This window comes from Podarcis muralis, chromosome 12, assembly GCF_964188315.1.
Source record: "Podarcis muralis chromosome 12, rPodMur119.hap1.1, whole genome shotgun sequence".
Classification (NCBI taxonomy): domain Eukaryota; kingdom Metazoa; phylum Chordata; class Lepidosauria; order Squamata; family Lacertidae; genus Podarcis; species Podarcis muralis.
The window spans coordinates 58503488-58524113 of NC_135666.1; the positions used below are offsets into that span (position 1 = coordinate 58503488).

The 20626-nt window shown below is 42.4% G+C and overlaps 1 protein-coding gene across 1 annotated transcript; it reads left to right on the top strand.

Annotated features, from left to right (window-relative positions):
• The first annotated feature begins 1225 nt into the window (after positions 1–1225).
• LOC114606970 (mediator of RNA polymerase II transcription subunit 1-like) lies at positions 1226–19246 on the top strand. Its single transcript, XM_077916375.1, has 16 exons — positions 1226–1310; positions 2490–2630; positions 3741–3795; positions 4974–5106; positions 6709–6737; positions 7119–7190; positions 7273–7347; positions 7484–7554; positions 9849–9914; positions 10329–10437; positions 11197–11327; positions 11791–11903; positions 13707–13902; positions 15573–15668; positions 17265–17373; positions 19047–19246. The coding sequence occupies exons 1-16, from the start codon at positions 1226–1228 to the stop codon at positions 19183–19185; spliced, it is 1620 nt and encodes a 539-aa protein (XP_077772501.1). The 3' UTR covers positions 19186–19246.
• Positions 19247–20626: the final 1380 nt, after the last annotated feature.

A 20626-nucleotide genomic window follows, 5' to 3' on the forward strand; every position in this document is an offset into this window, starting at 1 on the left:
TTTGTGTTTCTTGCAGTTGGAAGCCATTGGCCACAGGGCTCCTTGCTTTTCCAGGAAGCCGGAAGAGAGAAAAACTGAGAAGACAGAGGGTGTAGACTAGAGGCTGCAAAGTCACACCCACTTGTAGCTTGTGTTCAGGGCTCAAGTTTATACTTTCAACAATGTTGTGCTCCTGTCTCTTTTTCTGCTCTTTGTGGGTTATGTCGCACCCCACCATGTTGTTATGGTGGAGCAATAAAGCACAAAGGAGGACAAGTCTTCTTTATCTTAAATTGTTGTGCAGAAGTTCATTAAGGGTGATGGGAATTGTAGCTGCGTATGGGGTAAACTAGAGCTCTCAGTATTTTTGGGGTGGGTGCTGTGACTGTATGGTGTGTGCACATCCCCTGTTATTCCGTGCACCTATTAAAATTATCTCTTCTAGGCAATATTTAAGGGTACAGTAGCCCAAACCATTTGCAGAAATATGCAGAAATCTCATATCCACAAAGCTGTTGCACCACTTTGTACCTGGTCACATAAGAGAGAAAGGAAATATATAGATGAACTCTTACTTCCACATCAGCCTGCTAAATCTCTGTGGGCTAGGCTGATATTAAAGGCATAGAAGCACATGCGGTGTAAAAATAGAGGAAGTTGGCAACCCTGACAATTAAGATTCTCTCCCACTGCACATGTGGCCTTTGAGGCTTCGGTTTACTTAAATCCAGGGTATCTCAACCAGGTGCTGCTACTACCATTCTTAGGTAGACAGAGGGAGGAAGTGAGAAAACAGGAGAGGCTGTTAGGAGGTTTCTTCCTGTCTACTGGCTTCAGCCATTTAAACAGAAAGAGAAATGGGTAAGTAAGTTGCTAATTGGGCTGTTGTATTTGCAGCCACTTAGGATCTGGGTTTCCAGGCAGGTGCTAATGTGGAAGGTGTGGCTGGATTACACCACTATGCTGTATGTACACCACAGAGAGGATGTTATAGGTTGAGCAAGGCTACTGTCTCCGGCTGTAGAAGCTGCTGGTTGTTTGCCCCTGAGGTCCCTGGCTCTGGTAAGATAGAGTTATGTCTGCCCCAAGACCTGTCCTTTACCCCCATAATGACCCTGCTGCCCTTGGGTGAGGCTGAGGACTCCATCCCATTACTCCTATTGCAGTAAGAGTCAAATACCTGCCCAGTCTGTTTCTGTATGTGCAAGGCAGGCAAGCAATCTTCTGCTGCACCTTAGCCAATGAAATGTCTAGAGCTAACCTGCCTGAGGACAGGGACTTTGCCATTTCTGGGCTCCATAGACTGTGCTATTACCTGCAGTATAGGGAAAGTAAGTGAAGCAAATGATGTTGATGTGTAGCATAACACAAAGGAGAAATCAAGTGTCCAATATAGGCTTTATGGCCATTTGATGTATTTAACAAACATACAAAAATCACATACCACTTACTCAACAGAAGACCTCTCAAATTAATTATAAAATACCAATGGGGCTAAACATTAAAAACAAGCTACCTGTATATGAAACTAGCATTTTAAAAACAATTGTGCATAATAGAATCACATGTTAAAGTTACATGCCTCAGTTGGCTTGCAAAAATAAAAGTTATTGCAAACATGAAAAACAATACAGTGGAAAGTACCTAATATTACCAGGCAGACAGTTCCAAAAAGTAGGTGTTGAATGGATTGCCTTACAGAAACTTTAAACCTTTTGGCTAGAAAAAATGCTTTGTGCTACTAAAGTTTTATTCATTTTAAAATGGTGTCTGAGGCAATTCTCAATTAGCTCAACAGGATTTTCTCTCAGGTAAGAGTAGGATTACTTCCTTAGAATGATATATGGGGATATATAGATATATATAGATATATATACATATATATATTGATTTAATGTCAAAGACACTTAAGATATAAAACTGAACTTTTAAAATAGCTGTAGGTTTCAGATTATGACATTCAACAGGTGGAAGATTGGGATTTAAGCCAAACACAGGTCCATTAATATTAGTACCTATATTGTAGCCAAGTTCATGAGTCAGTTAATCTGAAATACCTCACCCATCTGGGACTAAATAGTCCTAATTTAAAGTGACTATTGTTGCAGTATGGGCTGTTAGTTGAAGTTATATAATACAGTAATTGGCTGTTTTGCTATATCAGGGGTGGGGAACCTTGAGCCCAGGGACCAAATGTGGACCTCGAGCCTCTCATCTGGCCCTCAAATCTCCCTAAGCCAGACAGCCTCCCAAACTACACCCTTTGTCAGCCCATTGGAGGGTTTTGCTGGGTGGAAAGCTTCCTTCAACTCTGAGAAAGCTTCCGGCTTCCCCGGAAGATAAAGAGGGATCTAGGGAAGGTGAAGACACCAGCCTACTCCCATTTCTTCCTCCACCCTCTTTTGCTTCTGGCCCATGGCCCCCAGGAGGCTTCAAGCAAGGAACTGTGGCCCTTGAACTGAAAAAGGTTTCCTGCACCCTCAGCTAATTAAACTCTTAACTTCTTCCAGATCCTGCGAAATCTGGGTCTACAAATGACGTAATGGAAAAGCTACGTCTAAAATTCTCACAGAAGCCATGGAGTGAAACTATGGAGCTGGTTCGTCTCTCCATGGTAAGAATTGTAATGAAATCAGTTCTGTTGGGGAGGAGTAATGTGGGAGAAACTTTTTTTTTAAAAAAAAATGCTTTCTTGAGGAGAATAATTGAAAGTAGAAGGGAAAGTGAGTCAACGTGTGTATATGTTTTCCATCTTATTTTCTGCCTGGCGGGCCAAAGTTTAACATGTGAGGTTGTTATTTTACTGCCCTGTCATCTCCACTCTTGATCTTGGATGGATAACTCTGAAGGGGGAAATTTGGCAAGATGGCTCTAGGTGGGAATAATGGAGGGGATTCTTAACTTCCCCAAAATACTGATTGATTGTGATTATCAAGGAAGAAACTAAATTCAATTAAATGGATAGTTTGTGTGTGGTCTTGGGAGAGTGATGCAAATTCCATGGTGAGAATGGAAAATAAAAATGGCAGTGTTGTAATGCTTTGTAATTACAAAGCTAATCAATCCCTTACGGATTGAAAAATTGAATAGGCAAATTTCCCCCGTTTGATTTTATATTTTTCCCAATCCACCCCCAGCTGATACTGGGATGTGGGGTTACTTGGTCTGTTATAAAGCCTGGTGGGGGGGATGTCTTCTGCCAGTTGTAGCTTCCACTGCCGCTGCAGCTTTGTAATCTGGCACCCCAAAGGAGGCAATGAAGGTCCAGATATAGGAGGCCTGACGGAGAGTGCTGAATTCCCTATATTGCTTTGAACATACCAGCCAATTTTCTGACTTGCATGTAATGATTATATGATACAAATCTCTCTCTCTCTCTCTCTCTCTCTCTCTCTCTCTCTCTCTCTCTCTCGGTGAGGACAAACATTCTTGGACTTCGAGTAAAACATCAGAGTCTCCCATATCTATTTGCCTTGAGAAAATACAAAGAACCTTGCATGGTAATCAACTCTAAGATTGCCTAATTTTCTGTTATGTTTGATGGAAACGATGTCTAGCTTCTGTCTTGTCATCTTGTGCAACGAATGTGCCTGGGTTCTAGATGCCTTCCTTTTACAAATGGTACGATGAGCAATATAGCACAATTAAGCAAGAATCTTTGGTCTTTTGCTCTTAAATGTATGGGATCTGTTGACTGCTTTTATTGAACACGTTGATTCTGTGTGATGGAACCTTATTCCCTGTTTTTTTCATGTGTGCAGCAGGACCTTTGGCTGCAACAATGAACAAGCTGTCACTTTTGTCAAATCGAAAGGGGTAAGTATACTCTGCATCTACTAAATACGCTCTCTTCACTTCCCACAGCAGTGGGACTGCTAGGTATGTTTCTACGGCTGTATAATTTTCACATGACATGAGTACATGCCATTCGGTGTATTCAGTGGCTAATGCATCCTCTAAGCTGCGGCTTACTGCCATTTCCCTGCGATGTCCTTGAACGAGATGAGCATGAGCAGGTCAGGAGTTCCCCTCGGGCAGAAAGTTTTGGGCCATTGCCCATACTGGGGCCTGTGAAATGATTACTACTTCACCTCAGCCTCTTGACAAAGTGTAGATAAATGCCACTACAAAGTGGCATTTCAGAAAATGCAGGAGTAGGAAGCCACCTTATGCCAAATCCAGCTATTAGTATTTTGATCTCTGTGTCGCCTTGCATCATCTGCCTTTCCCAGCCCTGGAGATGTTGGAGGCTGAACCTGGGGTGGGGTGGAGTGGGGGGTTCAGTCCAAAGCATGTGGTCTTCCACCGATGTACAGACCTGCTGCTGCTGATGATGATGACGTTTAATCAGGAACTGAAACACAGCTGTTTGGAAAGCTGGGTGCAAACACTCCTTTCTGTAGAACCCGTATACATCAACCAAGATAAAGTTTGCAGGATCCACAGGGGCAGCAGCAGCAGATGGTAGTAGTAGTAGTAGAAGTAGTAGTAGTAGTAATTTATACCTGGCCTGTTAAGTTGTGGGTGAACATATCAGACACAGCGATTCTTCAAACAGCTCTTGTTTATTCACAGGCCAGAACAGAACTGAACTGAAGGGTTCAGCCAGCCTGCTTATATAGAGCTCCACTAGAATGCAACAGTAACCATTTTCTGTAACTATCCAATCACTGAACATCACGTTCAATCCCTTATTTGCATATGTGGACCTGAACTATCTACAGTATCCCCCTGCTGGCCCAGGGTGAGAACTTCAGTACATAACATGACCCATCTGGCTGGGTTTCTCTAGCCACTCTGTTGATATTTAGTCCTCATCACTTTGTTCCTGATGTAGATCTTCACTCACCCTTCCTTCCTGGCGGAGAGGGGGGACACCATTTTGTGGCTCACTTCAGGTGCCAAAATGTCTTGGGCCAGCCTTCTAGGCTTCCGTTGCACACTGTAACTTTTAAATAAGCAATGCATTTTTTTCTTCCTTCTTTCCTATGTAGACTTAATTATTATGTGAGCCCCAGTGGGGCAGTTTGCTATATAACATCCAAATCCTTCTACATTGAGATTCACCTGGAGACAGATGGGAAAGTGGTGGATGTCAGGTTGGCTCACCCTGGGAAAAAACCCCTGGTAATTTTATTTTCTTTTTCCTTTGGGTGTTCTGATCTGATGAAATATAATCCTGCTTTTCTTGTTCTTCTAAAATATCTATAGCTTCATAATAAACCCTGTGGAGCAAGTGAGATGCTTGCATGTAAGTCAAAGGGACCTTTTATTGAGGGTGAAAGAGGAGAGCGCAAAATATGGTCTGAAGCTCAACATCAAAAAAACGAAGATCATGGCCACTGGTCCCATCACCTCCTGGCAAATAGAAGGGGAAGAAATGGAGGCAGTGAGAGATTTTACTTTCTTGGACTCCATGATCACTGCAGATGGTGACAGCAGCCACGAAATTAAAAGACACCTGCTTCTTGGGAGAAAAGCAATGACAAACCTAGACAGCATCTTAAAAAGTAGAGACATCACCTTGCCAACAAAGGTCCGTATAGTAAAAGCCATGGTTTTCCCAGTAGTGATGTATGGAAGTGAGAGCTGGACCATAAAGAAGGCTGATCGCTGAAGAATTGATGCTTTTGAATTATGGTGCTGGAGGAGACTCTTGAGAGTCCCATGGACTGCAAGAAGATCAAACCTATCCATTCTTAAGGAAATCAGCCCTGAGTGCTCACTGGAAGGACAGATCGTGAAGCTGAGGCTCCAATACTTTGGCCACCTCATGAGAAGAGAAGACTTCCTGGAAAAGACCCTGATGTTGGGAAAGATGGAGGGCACAAGGAGAAGGGGACGACAGAGGACGAGATGGTTGGACAGTGTTCTCGAAGCTACCAGCATGAGTTTGACCAAACTGCGGGAGGCAGTGGAGGACAGAAGTGCCTGGCATGCTCTGGTCCAGGGGGTCACGAAGAATCGGACACGACTAAACGACTAAACAACAACAAACAAGTCAAAGGGACAACTTTACATTAGTTATAACACTTATGCTGTTGCTGCTACAACCAAACTAAACATCTGCATTTGGAAATGCAAAATTTGTGGGAATAGCAAATGCTGAACTGCAAAATAATTGCACAAAGACTGTTAAAATTCCTTATAGCTGGGTGACCATTTATCCTTAATTTGTCCTCATCTGATGAGACTGCTTGACATGAAGTAGCAACTATATGGGCTTGTCCACATGGGGAACTTAATGCGGGTTTGAAGCTGGTTGTTCCTCGTTCACATAATGTCCTCATCCAACTGCTAGCCCACAATTTCCCCTGTTAAATTTGAATTTTCCTAGTCTGGAGGGGTAGTCCAATAAAGGAAGTAAATGCAGTATGTGGATGCAGTGAAGCACATGGTGCATCGGGGCGGGGGGGGGGGTGTTACATAGAATCCTAGAACTGTGGAGTTGGAAGGGACCCCAAGGGCTTTCAAAATGATGCAATCACACCCCAACTATGGGTGAGAGAAGAGTAGGAAATATATGCCTTTATAGATTCTGGTTTACAACCAAAAGTGACTGTTCCTGAATAGATCCTGGGAAAAACATCCTTGGATATTCCTCGTAGTGTCTGCTAAGGTTTCGTGTTGACTAAGGTTCGTCTTATGTCATTTCTCCTTTCTGCTTTGTTTTTAAGAAAATAGTGCCCCTCTTTAGAAAACCATAACCTCTGTTCTTTCGTCTTCTAGACCTGTGAAGATCTTTTGCAGCTTCTGAGGTACATATGCGCTAGGTGGATTTTTAGCACACATAATTTTTTAATTTTTAATTTCATAAAATATAAATCCTTTGCCACTGCTCCCATATCGTTTTCTGTGGTTGAAGTAAAAAATGAATAGATAGTTCTGATAACTGTTGCTTCCATCCCTGCCTGCCCTCCAACCAGGACCAATTTGAGCCACTTTCCAAAGTTATTTAACTGCTTTTTAGATGTCTTGTTTGATGGTAGCTCAATGGTAAGAGCATCCCACTGCTTTCTATGTCAACATGCTGCCAATATCAGATTCACTTCGGTGGTGGTGGTTTTCCCAAATATTGGCTAGATGGCTCCCTTTGCCTTGTCAGCACTGACAATTGTTGCATGTATTTTGCTCTTTAGAATGGAAAATTTTGATGCCTTTGGAAACATGGTGGCAGACATGTTAAATATTTATCAGATTCCAGGAAGCAGGTTTGTTTGTTACAACTTAATTACTTAAATTATTATATTGTATATAAAACTCCCTTCCTCCAATAAGGTCTTTCTTTTCTAGTGAAACAAAGTCCAAGGTGTTTGCTGCCTTCCTGGCTCTGGAAAAAGACCTCTGCTCACTGTCAGCTTTGAGCAGGTAGGTTTGACAGTGGTTGGGGAAGGTGCAAGTTCAAATGTTTGCACTCCAGCCTAAGGTTGCCGTAATAATAATAAATATTTTAAGGCATTTAAGTGCATGATCTTACTGATTACTGTATATACTTTAAAAACAGAACACCAGGTATGGACAGAGTCACTGAAATACTATGTGGAAAAGTTGGCTATCTGAACCCAAGAAGTGGAGGTAACTGTTTATTCTTTCTTTCTCCAGACTGAAGTAGATATCTGTGTGATCATGGTAGCCAAGCATAATTTAAGAATGCTAAGGAATAGTAATACCTTGGGATTGCTTTCTGGTGACTTTGTAGGTAGCATGTATGATAGAAGCATTGTTGTTTGTAGTACAGTGGTACCTCTGGTTATGAACTCAATTCGTTCCGGAGGTCCGTTCTTAACCCGAAACTGTTCATAACCTAAGGCTTTCACTAATGGTGCCTCCTGCTGCTGCCACGCTACCAGTGTGCAACTTTCACTCACATCCCAGGGCAAAGTTTGCAACCAGGAGCATCTACTTCCGGGTTAGTGGAGCTCGTTATCTAAAGCGTTCTGTGAGCACATTCATCCCAGTATACTTTCTGCTCACAAAACCGCTCCAAAACCGCTTTTTCTAGTTTTGTGCTCCAAAACCGCTTTTTGACTAGAGATGACGGTGAGACCAACATGAGTGTGTACAACCCCTTTCCTGTCCCCGAGTCTTTTTCTAGGTAGCTGTGAAAATAGAGGAGAGGTCCTGACTAGTTCCTCCTTGGAGAGCCAGTGTGGTGTAGTGGTTAAGAGCGGTAGTCTCGTAATCTGGTGAACCGGGTTCGCGTCTCCGCTCCTCCACATGCAGCTGCTGGGTGACCTTGGGCCAGTCACACTTCTCTGAAGTCTCTCGGCCCCACTCACCTCATAGAGTGTTTGTTGTGGGGGAGGAAGGGAAAGGAGATTGTTACCCGCTTTGAGACTCCTTAAAGGGAGTGAAAGGCGGGATATCAAATCCAAACTCCTCCTCCTCCTCCTCTTCTTCTTCTTCTTCTTCTTCTTCTTCTTCTTCTTCTTCTTGCGTTTTGGTCCCTTTTCACATACACTTCTCCTTGTTTATGAGTAATGCTGCTTCCCCTCCCCCATTTGACTTACATTTCCTGATAAGGTGCTAGTCCTGTTGCGGCTGTGTGTGTGTGTGATCCATGTATTAAGGTAAAGGTAAAGGTACCCCTGCCCGTACGGGCCAGTCTTGACAGACTCTGGGGTTGTGCGCCCATCTCACTCAAGAGGCCGGGGGCCAGCTGTCCGGAGACACTTCCGGGTCACGTGGCCAGTGTGACGAAGCTGCATCTGGCGAGCCAGTGCAGCACACGGAACGCCGTTTACCTTCCCGCTAGTAAGCGGTCCCTATTTATCTACTTGCACCCGGGGGTGCTTTTGAACTGCTAGGTGGGCAGGCGCTGGGACCGAGCGACAGGAACGCACCCCGCCACAGGGATTCGAACCGCTGACCTTTCAATCGGCATAAAGGATCAAACTGTGCACTTTCTGCACAACTGCCTTAAAAGTTAAAACCAAGACCAGCTAGTGATTGCCTGGGTGTCCGATCATTGGGCCACTGCTTCCCCCAATGCCTTTTTCTTCTGGCTATAATTCTTCTTCTTTTCTTTGGTAGTTACTTGACCATGTGCAGTGTGCAGAGTTGTCCCTAAATGGCACTTTGGAGCATTTCTTGGGGCTCCTCCCCCCATTTGTACAACCTTCTTGAATACAGTGGTACCTCGGGTTACAGATGCTTCAGGTTACATACGCTTCAGGTTACAGACTCTGCTAACCCAGAAATAGTACCTCAGGTTAAGAACTTTGCTTCAGGATGAGAACAGAAATCGTGCGGCTGCGGCGGGAGGCCCCATTAGCTAAAATGGTACCTCAGGTTAAGAACAGTTTCAGGTTAAGAACGGACCTCCGGAACGAATTAAGTTCTTAACCCGAGGTACCACTGTACTTTATTTTAGGGTGTCCTGCAGCCTGCTCCTCAATATTTATGCATGAATTGTATGCATGATTTATCCCTATTTTATACAATCAGGAAGAAATTTCATCCTAGGAGTGATAGCTTAGATGGTAGAGCATTAGATTCTCAATCTCTGGGCCGTGGGTTTGAGCTCCACATTGGATAAAAAGATTACTGCCTTATAGGGAGTTGGACTAGATGACCCAAGTGGTCCATTCCAACGCTACAATTCTGTGATTTGTACAAAGGAACTTACTTGTTTCATATGTTTAAACTGTTGAGGTGATAACTAGTTCTCCACAACAATCTCCTTGCAACCCCAAACAGTTGTTTGGGTCTCCTGTCGCACAATATGGCCCTGGGGTATTGAGTCCTTTACACTGGAAGCAAACAAAAACGATGAAGGGGATCAAACGTCCTAAGCTTACATAGCTTACATTGCTATCCGTTATGTGCTTTTTTCTGTTTAATCCATCTAATTTTCTCAAACTCTATAGGAAGCCCTATGAACCTTGAATTTTATCTATCGCAGTATCAAATTCTAGAGGAACAACTCACCCCAGGTATTTATTATTATTTTGTCAGTTTACTCACAAAAGTGACTCAAAGTGGCTTACAACACAGTATAAACACACTAAAACCCATTACAGCAAACAAACCAATAAAATACATCTATAAAAAATAAAAGAAAGGTCCCACAAAAATATTATTATGAGTGAGGGATTGTGAATCGACTAGAAAACCTCCATAGTGGTGGTCTCATTCTGCATTCCCTTTTAAAATAGATTCTACACTCACTAAATGACATATGCTTCATTTTGAGTGAGTAAACGAAGACCAATTCTATCCCTGCTTGTGTATGATGAAGCCCCACTGATATCGGTGGGACTTACTTTTGAGTGGACATGGACAGGATTGCATGGTTATGCTAGCGGCTCTCTGAAGGGTGACGTGTTTGTGTCTTCTCTTTCCATCAGGCTTGAAAATAGATGGCAGGAAGGTGCTTGTCATAATAGGAGGGGCTGATGCAGTCCACCGACTCCCTCTTGCCCCCTCACTTGTGAATTCGCCGACTGATGGAGATGGGTAAGACTTGAGGGCATCATTCATGCTCCTATCAGTATAACTGAACATGGAAATCCCTCGCTCTGTGTGGGTTATAATGGGTGTGTGATAGCACGTCAAATTCACTTCTTAATAGCCTGTCATTTTAAAAGACTGTGAGGAACATGGTAGAAAAATGTGTTTTACTACAATAGGGTACAAAACCTGGAAGTGCGTCCTCAAATTACACATTGTGTTCTTCACACTTCTTAAGAGTGTGTGCTTAAACTGGCCACTTTCAGTTTGAACAAAAGGCAGCTGCCAGTCCATGACCCAGTATGTGCTTTTGATCTGGATTCAGGCCAGGCCGAACTCTTGTTCTGCCCCCTCCCCTCACCAACTGATGTTTCCCTTTGAAGGTGCTGTCTACTGTGAGCAGTGTTGGTGGTCTCCAGCTCTGACCAGCCCCTGTGAGCCTGGTCAATGGTCAGGGATGGTGGGAGTTGAAGTCCAACAACATCTGGAGAGCCACGGATCCTCCGGATCTGATAAAGGAAAATCCTGCCTGAGATCCTGGAACAGCCTTTCTCAGACTTTGGTACCCAGGTGTTGTTGGACTACAATGCCCATCATCCCTAGCTAGCAGGACTAGTGGTCAGGGATGATGGGCGTTGTAGTACAACAACACCTGGGTACGAAGGCTTGAGAAACATTGGCTTAACTTATAAGATTGTGCTACCAGAGTGCTGGTCAAACTAGCTTCCTTTTACCTGTTGCTTAACTTTCAAACCTTTTCTTCAGCAGCCCCAGATTCCTGCCTCTGAAGGAAGTAATTTCTGCACCATTATCAGCTTGCTTTTTCCTGATGTTTTACCAGAACTGTCCTTTTCCTCTGTCTTCATCCAGTATTCATAAACTACAGGAGCTTACAGGCATGCTTTAATTTAATTAAGTACATAATTTTGTACCTCCACCCTCCCTCCCTACATGCTAGCATTTCAATAGACCCTAATTAACATTTGGTTAATTCTTCCCCTGTGATTTCTACAGGGGTATAAAGGCTGATGGGGCCCCAGGGTGGAGTTAGAAAGGGAGAAGTGGCAGGAGCGTAAAATGAGAACCAAGTATTGCTGCTTATGTACTAGAAGTATAGCATTCATGCTGGTATTTGTCTCAGCCTTCCCACGAGCAACTTGCCCATTTAGGAGCACAAGTGCTTGCTGATCCGAATAGCCCTGTCCCTCTGTTGGCAACCATCCCACTGATATATTGATAACCATTGTGTGATCACATCTCTCTTTGCCTCTTCTCATGTGATGCTGTCTCTCTCAAATGCATTCCTTCTTTAATGATGCTCTTGTACAGTACTAATGGAAAAAAATTATTTGGTTTTAGGGCTTCCAGTTGCTAGATTGAAGCCAGGTCCTCTACATGAGCTGATTGTTCAGTTTGCCCTTTCAGAAAATCATCCGCATGGCTTGATAACAAGTACTTCTTCCTTCATTGTGGTAATTATACTCCAATTGTTGGTATTCACTCCAGTTATGAGGTCAGGAATGAAGCTGCTAAATGAGTCATAATTCTACAGCTTACTGAAAGCTGTGTGTTGAATTCTGGGAAGTCACATGAATTTTCTGAAGTAGATGACTTTAACACTGCTAAATTTGATTATGACCTAAGTTGCAATTCTTTGCCCAGGTTGGCCTTTACACAACATACACAAATTGTGTGTGCGCTCTCTCTCTCTCTCTCTCTCTCTCTCTCTCTCTCTCTCTCTCTCTCTCCTTACTCTCCCCCTCTCTCACACACAAAATTACACTCAATTCAGTGACTCTAATGTGCAAAATTGTGGGGCTGTCATCCATGAGATGTCATTAAAAAGCTAAATTAAAAAGCCTTATACTAACCCATAACACAACTTTTTTAAAAGTCTTGTTTCAGGTTAAAACCATTTGCACACATGGTCTCATAATAGCTGGGAAAGTTTCATAAAGATGTAGCATAGAATGAGTTCATTGTGGGAAATAACTTGATAGAAAGATCCAACTGGAGTGAATCCTGTTGGTGGATTATATTTATTTCTTACATCTTCTTGGCCATGCTTTTAGTTTATATTCAGTTCTTTTTGGTACAAGTTGCCCTTGAAACAGCTGTGTGTGATAAATCCTACTATGCGGAAACTGGCACTACTGGTATACAAACCAGAGGCTTAATGTGCACATGGCTCACACAGATACCATTTGTCCACGTGCATTTCTGTCCATGTGCATTCATCCATACATGGGCACTTTCAGCTGAACTCCATCTTGATGTTTATGGGATGTGTTCATGGGATGTGCTGCCCTCTCCTCTCAGTTAGTATTTTCCTACCCCTCCCCTTGAGTTCTGGAAAACTGAAGTCCACTGTGGGCATGTCAGTCATTTGTTTACCTGTGTGAGTGGCCAATATTTATTATTACTGAGATACAGGTTTTCCAATATACCACACTTGTGGGTTCACCCCCTCCCCCCAAAGTGCGTCTCTGTCTCAGCCCCAATAAAAGCCCACCAAGGAAACCTCACCAGTGGAAGTAGGGGGTGCAGGAATAGGTGGCAGTACACCCAGCAAAACGTTGTCACACACATAAGAAGTGGCCCTCACAATGTGCTTCAGTGTGTCTGGGTAACATCTGAGTTTACATTGGATTTCACATGGATTTGGAAGTTCTGAATTAAATGGCAGAGGGAAGTGTGGACTTCTACTTAGATGAGGGCAATGTCATGTGGACAAGGTGAAAAACAAGCACACATAAGATGCATAAAATCCACTTTAAACTACCATGTATACACATCCAGGTTGGTTTTTCCCCACGGTGCCATTGGGCTTGAGAGCTGAGCAACTCTTCAGATCCAGTGCAGAGACTACTCCATTTAATAACTTGTTTAAAAATGGGTGGTCAAGGCATCTATAGTATAAGCAGCTTACTTCAAGGTTTGCTTAAAAGTCCAGTGTCACATTCTTTGTACTGTTCTAGACAACTACCGCATTTACTCAAATCTAATGCTCACATTTTTGTTATGAAAATCAAGGTACGCATTAGATTCGATGGCACATTTACATTCGCCAGCAAATACTTTTTTTGGTTTCAAGGTTCTGAAAATTGAGGTGCGCATTAGATTTTATGGTACGTTAGTCTCAAGTAAATATGGTATGTTTTTGAAGGGAAGTTCCTTTTATTCATGTTTCCTATTCACTACTTTTTAAAAAAAAATCAATGCAGGAAACAATTGCTACTACATCCATGAACAAATCTTGTAGGGTTTATGTTCAGTCTCTTCCAGGCTGCCCAAAACACAGCTATTTCCTAGATAAAGGCATAGAAAAATCTGATACGGCTGGAGCAATGGTCAAGAAAATCCCTTTCACCCATCCCAAATGTGTGCCTGATATGATTGAAGTTCTCAGACGTCAAGCAGCATATAACACCCTCATTAGCAGCTGTGTGTCTGAGACAACTGAGTGTGAAGGTAAGAGCACATCTTTTGCTCACACCTCTTTCTGATTCTGCTGTGTTTCTACTAGTGAATTCTGGGAAGAGTTTATCTTCAGAATTTGCTGTGAAGCTCAAATATATCAATTGGGATTTGTATGTTGGATGCATGTAAAGTTAGGTCCACCTTGGATGGTGGTGACAAGATATTCAGGCATTGGAAATAAGGAGGTGTGATGGACAGCATACTGGTTCTGCCTCCCTCTCAGCATTTTTGTGATCCAATTCATTGAAAGTGGCTGGGAAAATTGTGAGCCCATCGTATCTGTGGAGGTTAAGTTGGGTACCAGACCCCTCTAATCGTTGGATCTAGCAAGTGTTAGAATTTAACCAAGGAATAGCCAGGCTAGCCGCCTCGTGAGGTGATAAACTTGAGCGATGAGCCATTAAGGGGGATTAAGAGGCAAGATGGCAAATGGGTGGGGGCCCCTCTCACAGATAAAGTCAGAGTTGAGAGAAGCAGTGAAATGACCAGGAAGAAAAGCAGCAAGCTGGAGACAGGGTCAAAGAGAAATATTTGATTTCTGTTTGAATCCAAGGCTGCTGCCGTGGGAGAAACTAATGCTGTAGACTCAGTTTGTATATATGTGTAGATAAGCCATACATCATAAAGACACCACAGTCTCCGCTGTGCCTCATTCCCAAAAGAAATCACAAACCCTGTGTAAGCACCTGGAATCCCTGAAACCTTGGAGATTGAGGGTGGGGTGCAACAATATGAATAGCGTAGAACAGATCACGCAAATCAAATGTGCATTGGCTGCAATGTTCTCCCCCTTCTTCTTTGTTTCGTTTGCAACTCCCATCTTGAAACTATATAGTCTGTTTTCAGCCCCTGCCCCCTTTTCTTACATAGCTCAGTACTACACTACATCAGCTGGTATCAGTTCTCCAGGGTGTCAGGTGAGGTTCTCTCACAGTCAGATCTGGAGATGGCAGGGGTGGAACATGGGATCTTCTTTGTGCAAGGCACTCATGCTCTGCCACTGAGCTACGGCCCTCCCTTCTCAGCAAAAGTTCCTGCAGGCAGAGATTTAAAAATGAGTGAAGTATTCATGGGGACTTGCTTGGAATTGTTTGGATTCCAACCAAACAATGTTGACACCTTATAACTTATTTCTTTTGGAGATAGTGAAACTGAAAAGGAAATTTTCAGCAACTGTACAGTCATACCTCGGGTTACAGAGGCTTCGGTTGTGTTTTTTCAGGTTATGGACTGCCAAAACACGGAACTACTGGAACGAATTTCAGCAGTCACGCATGCACAGAAGTGCTAAATCGCGCTTTGCACATGCACAGAAACACTGAATCGCAACCCTTGTGTGCGCAGACGCGCTGCTGCAGGTTGCGAACATGCATCCCACACGGACCATGTTCACAACCCGAGAGTCCGCTGTATTTCATTTGATGTTTGTACCATGAAACTTCATGAGCTTGTACAAAGCAGGACTCCTTGAGTCTAGCAAAAGCCAACCCACTCCTACGTCAATGGTAATGTTTTAAGTTAAGGCATATAGAATACTTGGAAATCAATACAAATGTTTTCTGACTACACCCACTAATTTATATTTCTAGTTCAAGTTAACGTTTAGCTCTATTGCTACAGGGTTAGCCCAAAGAAGTCACTAAACAGTTATTTCCTTCCAGATTCATCAGACTTGCTTCATTTTGACGTCGTTCAGCAAAAAGCCACTAGCTTTTCAGTAACATTCCAGCATCCACTGGAGGAGAACCTAGCCTGTGGTATGTCTCCAAAGGAAAAGTGTATTGGGTGCACACAGGCATACAAAACGTCAGCAGGGAACGTGGTGCAGAAATGCACTCACTGCATTTTGCACTACACATGTAGCCTCATTTGGCACGGGACGGGGTAGAACGTGTGAATGTGTATATGTGTGTTTCAGTGTTAAGAACAGACTGGATGTCCATACCACACATTGACGCAATAACCAGTTCATTGCAAAGCTACCTCCCTTTTCCCAGAGCGGCACTGTGCAAAGCCCTAAATAGCTGGCCCTTGTGACTGCTTTCAAATATTTATAGGAAAAGTGCTGGCCTCAGACACTTTGTGCCTCATGTGGAGCCCAAATAGTCCCCTGCTAGAACCAACACCCCAAATTTGGCTTAATCAATTCCTGCCTTCCTCTAACCTGCCCATCTCCCCATGCAGTCTGAAAACACAGAGGTAAGGAACTAGAGAGGAGGAGCTGGATCACATCTGTGACCTATTGCCACATATTCATAAATAAGGTCTGAAAAGAGGTGGTAATAATAATCATCATCATCATCATCATCATCAATAAATAATTTATTATTTATTATTTATACCACGCCCATCTGGCTGGGTTTCCCCGGCCACTCTGGGTGGCTTCCAACAAAATATTAAAATACAATAGTCTGTCAAACATTAAAAGCTTCCCTAAGCAGGGCTGCCATTATTATTATTATTATTATTATTATTATTATTATTATTATTAGTCTTCTACACAAGTGTCTCATGGTGACGTACAATATGGTTATAGTTATACACAAGGGAGCTCTTACTTTAGCACACATTGAAGAAACTGGCAAACTCTTCCCATTTACTACTTAGCCATCTATATTAACTCTTTTCTACTATTGCACAGTGTGTGTGTGTGTGTGTGTGTGTGTGTGTGTGTGTGTGCACGCGTGTGTGTGTGCGTGCGTTTCTAGTGTCTGTCTCTGTTAAATTGGTTTGGGGGCTATTGGTACAAAAAGTAGCACATTATGTCATTTACAGTCCATCTTTCACCCTATGGTCCCAGGGTGGAAATACATATTTTGCAACCTGGGTATAAACTGGATCTGATTCCCAGTTTTATACTATGGTTGGGAATATTAAAAAGTAAGCAGATGTTGCACTTTATCACATAATCTATGGATTAAACTTTAACCATACCAGCTTTGAAGATGGCTTGGGATAAACTTGCAACAGGTGAACAGCCTGTTTTCTGTTTTGTTAATCCTTCCAAGGTGGATTGTGCTGGTGATGGGATAACAGGAGCCACTTCAAATGCCTGTTACTCATAGGTAGATGTGTGAATGGACTCCTTTTGAAAGTATTGGTGACATTTTTTTTTAATCTTGTAGTGATTTGTAACTGCTCAATTTTATAGTCAGCATGGAATGAGCATGGATATGTGACCTCTTCCCACTAAGCATGCATGCTTTCAGGAAAATAAATAAAACCAATGCAGGGACCAGAAAGAATTCCTATTTAAGGATTGAATAGATTTGGTGGTTGTTGATAATTCTTACTGTTGTCTCTACTATAATGTCACACTTGTTTTTAGAGCATTTTTTCCCTCTTCTGTTTAGTGATGGTCGATGTTCTGAGTTCAAGGGACGTTATATGCACTCTTCATACACATTCTGAAGATGGAGCATTAATCTGCAGCAATGATTATCTCACAAGAGTCCTGAAGCGGTAGGTAACACTTCTATAATATATAGGGGCCAAGTTTTCTTCTGTCCCTCCCATCCCTTTTCCTTTTGTGTCATGTATAATGGAATGGTTTGTAAACCGATGGGTGGCTATCTATAAATTTAATAACTTTGTACAGCAGCTCGAAACTTTTAAGTGATTTAAAGGATTAAAAAAATATTTCATGTAACGGGAAATTTTTCTCAGTATTTGAATAAACATTGGGGCAGGAGAAACAATACCATATAAACATTGTAATGAAGAAATTATTTAAAATGGTGGGTTTCACAGGCCGATTCAGCTTTTTAAAAAAGGATATTCTCAAATGTTGCATACATTTAGACAGTTTGCTGGAGGAACTGGACCTTAATAATACTGAATAAGCTTTCTGAGTAAGCTTTCATAGGAAAGCACAACACAGTGGAATAGCTCCATCAGGCTTAAGATGTGAGAATCAGGCAACCAAAATAAACTACCCACAAACTTCACAAATGTCTAGCTCCAGATGGTCAGAAGAGTTAGTTGAGCCCTGTATGTCAGTGTGACATTCTCTGGAACTCATGGCAACTAAAAATCTCCTCCATCTTTTAATAGTTAGCGCAGCTAGAGGCTCCTTTGCTTCGGTAATGGGCAGCTTAGACCAGTGTTTCTGCACCAATGGGCTGAGTCTCAGCAGTGGTCTGTGGACCACTTTCAGGTAGGCCTCAGTATCACTGCCTGCCATAGCCTTTTGGCTGGACCAGTGGCAACACTAGTAACTCTGCATGCAGAGTAAAGATGGCCAAGAGACAGAGAGGTTCAAGAGTGGGCAAGGTCTCCCTTGCTCTGACAGGAAAGAGATTGAAGTGTTGAAGGAAATTAAAAGGCTGATAGTTGTTGTTGACAACAATGGTAGTAAAACAATGCTGTTATAGCAGGAAGCCGCCCAGAGTGGCTGGGGCAACCCAGTCAGATGGGCAGGGTACAACTAATAAAATTATTATTATTAGTTAGAAGGATCAGGAAAGATTGATGAAAGAAATGGGTGGTGGAGGGATAGGAAATACTTGTGAAACATCAAGCATGAGTAGGATTTTCAGCAGTGTGGTGGGATGCAACTTTAAAGATTCAACCTGCTCCTGTTGAGTGAGCAATGCAAAATAAGATTGGAACATCGGCTGTTTGAGGCCCTACAACAGGGTGAGCTCCCGTTGTTCAGTCTCAGTTCCTGCCAACCTAGCAGTTCGAAAGCACATCAAAGTGCAAGTAGATAAATAGGTACCATTCCGGCAGGAAGGTAAATGGCATTTCCGTGCGCTGCTCTGGTTTCGCCAGAAGCGGCTTAGTCATAAATTCCACATGACCCAGAAAAACTGTCTGTGGAAGCAGACAAACGTTGGCTCCCTCAGCCAGTAAAGCGAGATGAGCGCTGCAACCCCAGAGACGTTCGCAACTGGACTTAACTGTCAGGGGTACCTTTACCTTTATGTCACCTTGCAGAAGAACTGACATGGAACTTTAGAAATTTATTTTATGTAATCTATAAAGCTTTCTGCACTGCGCTGACTTGTTTGGAGACAGTGGCAAATGCAGCTTGCTCTATCCACCAGTCAGTTAGTTCTGCATATGAAGCAGCCAAATTATATTTAGTGAATTAGCAATTCCTTAAATATTGGATGACTTTGCCCTTCTCTTAGGTGTATGTCAATTCCAGTTCTCATGAGAGCAATTTTCAAGAAAGCCACCCAACAAAAAGCTGAGGAAACTTCTCTGAGCAAAGACGGAGCTTGTGAGGAAAACTGCAAAGACCAACAAGTTGAACATAACCAGCAGTAGTGTGGCTACTTGTGAAACTGAGCAACAGTATTATTTTTTTTAGTGTAATACTTGGTTTATTTCTCTCACAAGTTACAACTGGGCAAAACTAATTCTGCTTAGTGAAAAACATTGGAAAAAGTTACGTTTTAAGTCACAAAAGCAATTTGAATGCAGAGATTACCACCTTATTAAACATTAAGTTTCAACTTTGTAAGGGTTATTTTATAGTGAATGTTTAGAAAAAGTAGGTTTTCTGAAGTAGTATGTTAAACAAAGCTTTAGGAACTTTTTTTTAGTAGGATAAACATTTTTTGGCAGGGGTGGGTGGGTTATTTTAATTCAACTTTTATCTTTATACTGGTCACACCCTGTGGCAGAACTCTAGTCCACCTGAAAGTTTGTCTAAATTGGGCTTTTTTCTTAACACTAAAGCTTCCTTTTTTCGAAAGTCAGACACGATCTTTTAAAAATAGGGTCTTGATTCCATCAAATCTTAGTCACATAGGGACATTTTTCCAGATAGCATTGATTTGATTACTTGGGGACATAGTTAAAATTTAAAAGATAAATGAACCATCCTTACACTACAATGAAACTTTTGTACCCCAGTCCTTTCCCATAATTATACTCTTTTGTGTGCAATCTCTACTGGATAGAGGTATGAATCTCTCTCCTGAAATCTGCCCTTGCACAGACAATATGTTCACCTTGCTCTACATGCAAGATGAAATAAGTATTTTTACACGTGTGTGTGTGTGTGTGTGTGTGTGTGTGTGTCACACACAGGACTTCTCTTGGTCTGAACCAGGTAGAGTTCAAGTAGTGGTAGCTATAGTACAACAAAGTAAGGGCAGCAAAAGACCCATAGAACTCATATTATTTGGCAGAGAGGAGGCTAATCTTTCGGGGGGCCACATTGACCCATAGTCAACCTTCCAGTGAGTAGCAAGAACTGCACTTCTCAAGGCTGCTTTCCAATAAATTATTTTACACTATCAGTTGTTTTTATTATTAAATTTAGTGATGTCAAATTTTGTGAGGGTATTGGAGGTCACAGAAGTGGGACACAAGTTTGTCACCCCTGTTCGAAAGAAACGTTAATTCCTTTTGAAGAGGAATTTCTATTTCTTTGTTCTCTTGAATAGGTCTGCCTCTTCTCACATTGTCCACCTGCCCCTGATTAGTGCAGCACTGACTTCTGGGCAAGAAGGTTTTTCCCAGAAAGCTTATGAAGAGAGAACCGTACTATGTACAGACTAGTTTACCAGCTAAGAAATGCTTCAGTAAATATCTGAAGGCCCAACTCAAGGTGACATTAAATGCACCTTTATATTTCAGATATTAAAAAATGCAAATAGCATCAGCCAGCACCAGCGAAGAATTTCTTCCTCAAAGCAAATCCTAGCTTCAGAAAATTTCCTGAAACAAAGCAGGGGAGTAATGAGTTAATTCCCCAGCT

Excerpts from the sequence above, each read along its gene's own strand:
- LOC114606970 (XM_077916375.1), top strand. The coding sequence starts at position 1,226 with ATGTCTAGAGCTAACCTGCCTGAGGACAGGGACTTTGCCATTTCTGGG. Across the intron at positions 1,311-2,489 it reads TTACCTGCAGTATAGGGAAA|ATCCTGCGAAATCTGGGTCT; the intron begins GTAAGTGAAGCA and ends AACTTCTTCCAG. Across the intron at positions 6,738-7,118 it reads GATCTTTTGCAGCTTCTGAG|AATGGAAAATTTTGATGCCT; the intron begins GTACATATGCGC and ends TTTGCTCTTTAG.